The 5,519-nt window shown below is 46.0% G+C and overlaps 1 protein-coding gene across 1 annotated transcript in view; it reads left to right on the top strand.

The window, feature by feature from the left end:
- Nucleotides 1–4,140: 4,140 nt before the first annotated feature.
- ZRSR2 (zinc finger CCCH-type, RNA binding motif and serine/arginine rich 2) overlaps nucleotides 4,141–5,519 on the top strand; it is a 36,189-nt gene continuing 34,810 nt past the window's right edge. Inside the window, exons 1-2 of the mRNA XM_017519285.2 lie at nucleotides 4,141–4,541; nucleotides 4,941–5,020. Of these exons, the coding sequence (XP_017374774.1) occupies nucleotides 4,501–4,541; nucleotides 4,941–5,020 (121 nt within the window). The 5' untranslated portion in view covers nucleotides 4,141–4,500. The remainder of the gene's footprint in view (nucleotides 4,542–4,940; nucleotides 5,021–5,519) is intronic.

Here is a 5,519-nt window from a genome sequence, read left to right as displayed (position 1 = left end):
TTATACCTGATGTTCTGGTGTGATTATTAACCACACTCTTTCACTTTGAACAGTGTCCTGGTTTGCATGGCCACCTTCCCTGCAGCGGTGACAGAAACTGGCTTGAGGCAGTTTCGGTTTCGATGCCTTAGTTAGATGACCCTCAAAGGGGCACAGTAGATTTCCCTGGCTACTGATACACCTTAACAAGAAACTTGTGTCTTTTATACCCTCGAAAGTGTTTTGCTTATACTTTTTCCTAGACATGAAGGTGAAAAATGGGCCTAAGGTCTGTCAAAGGTCTTGGAAAATAAGCTTGTATTAAAATTGCTGTTCATTTTCATTAAATAATACTAGATCAATAAAACCCTTTCTTTACAATATTAGTGGTTGGTGAAAGACTTGCTTTCTGTTGTTTCGGTATATGTATATGTCTGTAAAATTAATGAGCTATCCTTTAACTTGTAGATTAGAAAGTGACTAAAATCTCATAAGTGTACTAAAGAAGCAACAATGGGAAAAGGTGGCCGATCCTCCTCAGTGCGCCTCTTTCTGTCGAACAGTACAGTGTACAGTCTGCTGATATCACCATATAGGGCAGGCTGTGATCGCCTTTCTCCTTTCCCAGGGCTAAATGGTGTCAAGCAGGTTCAGTGTACACTGGTTACCAACCTGAGTCCAGTGTGACAGAACACACTCATACCCCATAAATTACATGAAGCAGATTTATTACTTATAGACAGGAAGCAAGGGACAAAAGAGGCCCTGGCTGCATTGTGAACCAGTTCCCCAGGGCTCTAGAAAGCTGCCCAGGGCAGGGCTGATGGAGTCTTGACTGTACCTGCCCCACTTGCGCCACAGCTGACAGACCCCAAAAGGCACTCTGCCTTGGATTATATACCATAGGGGCCACATGACGCACTGGGCAAAGCTTTAAAGGACATCCTGCTTCTAGGGGAGAGCGGAACACAACCTGGCTGACTTGAACAGCTCCTCCCTACCTCAAATGTTACATTCCCTAAGAGGGACAAGAACAAGGGCAAACTGTTTCAGGCAGTTCTTCCATATCAGGATATTGCATTCCCAGTGCATTCTACAGTTATTCTTAAGAACTATAAGCAAGGAAGAGGGAAGAACTGGGTCAGTCCAAGGCCACCTGGAGAACTGTCTTGCACATGGGTTAGGGTAAAGTTGGCTATTCTAAAACAAGGCATCCACCCAAAAGAAGTCTTGGAAGATGTCTTTCTCTATTAAATTCAAATGATGGTAATTATAGTTTGGAAGTGGAATTGGCTTTTAGAGTTACTTCTGTAATGAAATTAACAAGCAATTCAAGCCTATTTCTGAAAATGAATTCAGTGGTTAATTGTTGAAAATAAATGTCTAACTCCTATAAAAGGAAATTTACATTCATTTCTAACTCATTAAAATATCTACGGCTAGGCACCGTGACTCAAGCTTGTAATCCCAGCACTTTGGGAGGCCGAGGCAGGCGGATTACCTGAGGTCGGGAATTCGAGACCAACACCCAGCCAACATGATGAAACCCCGTTTCTACTAAAAAATATAAAAATAAGCCGGGTGTGGTGGCGTGAGCCTGTAATTCCAGCTACTCGGGAGGCCGAGGCAGAAGAATCACTTGAGTCTGGGAAGCGGAGGTTGCAGGGAGCTGAGATTTCTTAGAAGATATTATTACTTATTGTTCTGAAGTGAAAGTCTGGTCTGATTCATAAGAAATGTTGCAACAACTCAAACACTGATGCTTTCAGAATGGGCAGTAATTCTCAGCATAAGTTCTGATCACAGGGGCAAAATTTGTGACTTTTATAGCTACAACATTCTGTGCCATCCAGGGCACTCTAGTTTGGGTATACAACTGCCAAATCTCCACCCAGAGAGTTTAGTTTTAGGCAAGAAACAGACAGGTAAAGGTGACGATGTGTACTAAACCATCATAGATGTTATAAAAGGTGGTTTACTTGTGCTAGAAATGCATATAGTGCCTCACCCCTCTTGAGGGGGTAAGGAAGTTTTCACACTAATGATGATGATGATGATGATGGTGATGATGATGTAACAGCTAAAGTTTTGGAGGCATCCACTATTGCCGGGCACTGTATCAGCATATAGCATGGGTTATCTTACTCAGTTTTCATAATAAAAGCCTTATAAGATGGGAACTATTATTACTATCTTTATTTTTACAAATGAGAAAACAGGAGTGGACATTAAGAAAAAAAAAATTTTTTTTTCAGACGGAGCCTCACCCTGTCGCCCAAGCTGGAGTTCAGTGACGCAATCTCAGCTCATTGCAACATCCACCTCCCGGGTTCAAGGGATTCTCCTGCCTCAGCCTCTCAAGTAGCTGGGACTATAGGTGTGCACCGCCACACCTGGCTAATTTTTGTATTTTTAGTAGAGATGGGTTTTCACTGTGTTAGCCAGGATAGGATGGTCTTGATCTCCTGACCTCGTGATCTGCCCGCCTCAGCCTCCCAAAGTGATGGGATTACAGGTGTGAGCCACTGTGCCCGGCAACATCAAGGAATTTACTCAAGATCACAACCAACCAATGCACTGAGCTAGACAAGGTCAACTTGGAGGTGAAGGGAACATGTGTTGCCCCAAGTCTGTCAGTATAAGAGGGATTAGGGTGAGGTTTTATGCAGAGTTTGGGCTTCAGTTGAGTAATTCTAAGGAGGGATTAGCAGGGCAGTAGTTTAGTAATTGGGTATCTCAGCAACTTTAACTTGGAGGAGAACGGAACAAACCTAGGCCAAGGAAGCTATTCAATCACTCAAAAGATGGAGGTTGTTAGTCATTTTACAGCTGTAATATATCCTTGCGAGGAACATTTTTTGCTTGGCCTTGTATGTGTACATTAAAGTCTGATTATTAGTTGGGATAATTTTTAGTTTCTCAATCCCTAATCTAATTGCTCCAGTTTAATTTCTTATCACCTTTCACTTAGATTATTGTGATATTCTAGCTTTATCTTTTAATCCTTTATATTGCAAAGCAGAGTAATTTACCTAAAACAAATGCAACCACAATAAGCCTCTATTTAAAAGCTTTCAAAGATTCACTGTTGTCTCTACAGAATGTAAACACAGCGTCTTAACATGGCACACCAGGCCCTCGTCCTTAACCTATCCCTCCCATCCCATCACTACAACTATTCCTTGATACTCTTGAATTGCACTTTAAATTGGATCGCTGGGCGGGCATGGTGGCTTGAGCGTGTATTCTCGGCTACTAGGGAGGCTGAAGGATCGCTTGACCTTAGGGAGGTCGAAGCTACAGTGAGTTGTGATTGCGCCACTGCACAACAGCCTCAGTGAAAGAGCAAGACCCTGTCTCTAACATATAAGAAATGAACAAATGCCAAAATTCTTGCTGTTCCCAGCATATTCCAGTTTTACCTCTCAGTGTCTGTCTTTGCTTATTCTGATCTGACTGTAACAGCATTCGGACCCTTCTCAGTCTGGGTAAAGGGCATCTTCCTTCCAAACTGAACTCTTTTTTTTTTTTTTTTTGAGACGGAGTCTTGCTCTGTTGCCCAGCCTGGAGTGCAATGGCGTGATCTTGGCTCACTGCCACCTCTGCCTCCCGGGTTCAAGCAATTCTCCTGCCTTAGCCTCCCGAGTAGCTGGGATTACGGGCATACGCCACCAAACCAGACAAATTTTGTATTTTTAGTAGAGACGGGGTTTTTCCATGTTGGTCAGGATGGTCTCGAACTCACGACCTCAGGTGATCCGCCTGCTTTGGCCTCCCAAAGTGCTGGGATTACAGGCGTGAGCCACTGCCCCGGGCCCCAAACTCAACTCTTAGCATCAGAAAGCTGTCCCTGATACTGCAATTGAGTCACACGTGATACTGGGGGGAAAAAAAAAGAAAAGTAAAAAATCTCTCTCTGAATCCCTAGGTGGACTATGTTATGTAAACTTCATTTGCCTGCATCATATTATGTATCGGTTCTTCTCTGCCCTTCGATTGTAAACTCCTCAGGGGCAGGAGTAACAGCTTTGCAGCCAGGGAGTTAGGTATGCTTGGGGCCCGAACAGGTATGACTGGCAGGGAGCGGAGTCTGGAGCTTTATCTGAAGCGCTGATAGGTGGATCGGCGGAAGGACGCAGAACCTGAAAAGTCGGAAATGAAGCCGGGAGAGCAGCTCTGTGCGGGATGTGACTTCATGAGTGGATGCTGAGAAAAGCGGGAGTGTGTGACTTTAACCGCCTGGCTACAACACGTCCTGCTAGGGCGAGGAGGGAGACAGTGATAAATCACTGGGCAAGTGCTGAAGCGACACTTACTTCTAGGGCGGGGCAAAAGCCCCACAGGATTTTTGCGGGAAGGAGCTACTGAGCCGCGTTTTGGAAGATGAGCCGCCGAAAGGTACCTCCACCCTTCCGTTTCTGGTCTCGTGCAAGGGGCGGCCACCCGGCGCCCGCGCCTGCGCGTGCCCTTCACAGCTCTTAGGCCTGCCCTTTCCTGGAGGGGCGGGGCGGAGCCGCCAAGATGGCTGCGCCCGAGAAGATGACGTTTCCAGAGAAACCAAGGTAAGCTACATACGGGGAGATGAGCAGGTGAGCGGGCCGACAGTGGCCACGGAGGATGTGGTAGCAGGAAGAAAAGGGAAGCAGGGCCAAGCCAATCGAGCCACCGTGACAGCGCGATTCCTTCCTGGTGCGCTCCCTGGTGCCCTCCCCGGAGTGTCACCGGGCGGTTGTAGGCTCAGGCAAGCGAGGAGGGGATCAGGTGGCGGATGGAGAAGACCGCCTGGGAGTGGGAGGATGAGGCGATGATAGATGCCTGTTCTGTAATTAAAATACAGGAAGCAATATTTCTCTCCTTAGCACCCGAACTATTTCCTTTCATTGGACTCAGAGGAGCGGGAAGCTCGGGCAGCGCTGCAGTGTAGCGGCTGATTGTTGGGTGTCTGTTTTTAAATCTTGCAGCCACAAAAAGTACAGGGCCGCCCTGAAGAAGGAGAAACGAAAGAAACGTCGGCAGGAACTTGCTCGACTGAGAGACTCAGGTAACGGACCCTTTACAGTATCCTGTTTTCTGTGTTGTGAAATTGTTCTGTCCACTCCAGCCCTAACTTGAAGCCCCAGTGTCAGAAGGAAGTCAAATACTGCATCGGGGGAAAAATAGCTGTGACTACTACCTCCCAAGTAGTTATTTACAAACACATGTTGGAAACAATGTTAACATACTAAAGGCGGGAAGAACTGTTGGCGAATCATCACCCGCTGATTATGTGTTATAAAGTGTCTAACATTATAGTTGCAAGCATCGTGAATTACATCAGCTAGCACAGTCCTTGTAGCACTCTTGGTTTCAAGTAATCCTTCCACCTCAGCCTCCCAAAGTGCTGGGATTATAGGCATGAGCTACCATGTCTGGCCCAAAACTCTTATTTATTTATTTATTTTTTTTTTTTTGAGACGGAGTTTCACTCTTGTTACCCAGGCTGGAGTGCAATGGCGCGATCTCGGCTCACTGCAACCTCCGCCTCCTGGGTTCAGGCAATT

Source organism: Cebus imitator, unplaced genomic scaffold (genome assembly GCF_001604975.1).
Source record: "Cebus imitator isolate Cc_AM_T3 unplaced genomic scaffold, Cebus_imitator-1.0 Scaffold733, whole genome shotgun sequence".
NCBI lineage: Eukaryota > Metazoa > Chordata > Mammalia > Primates > Cebidae > Cebus > Cebus imitator.
Note: the sequence above shows the minus strand (reverse complement) of the source record. Positions and strands in the feature narration are given on the sequence as shown.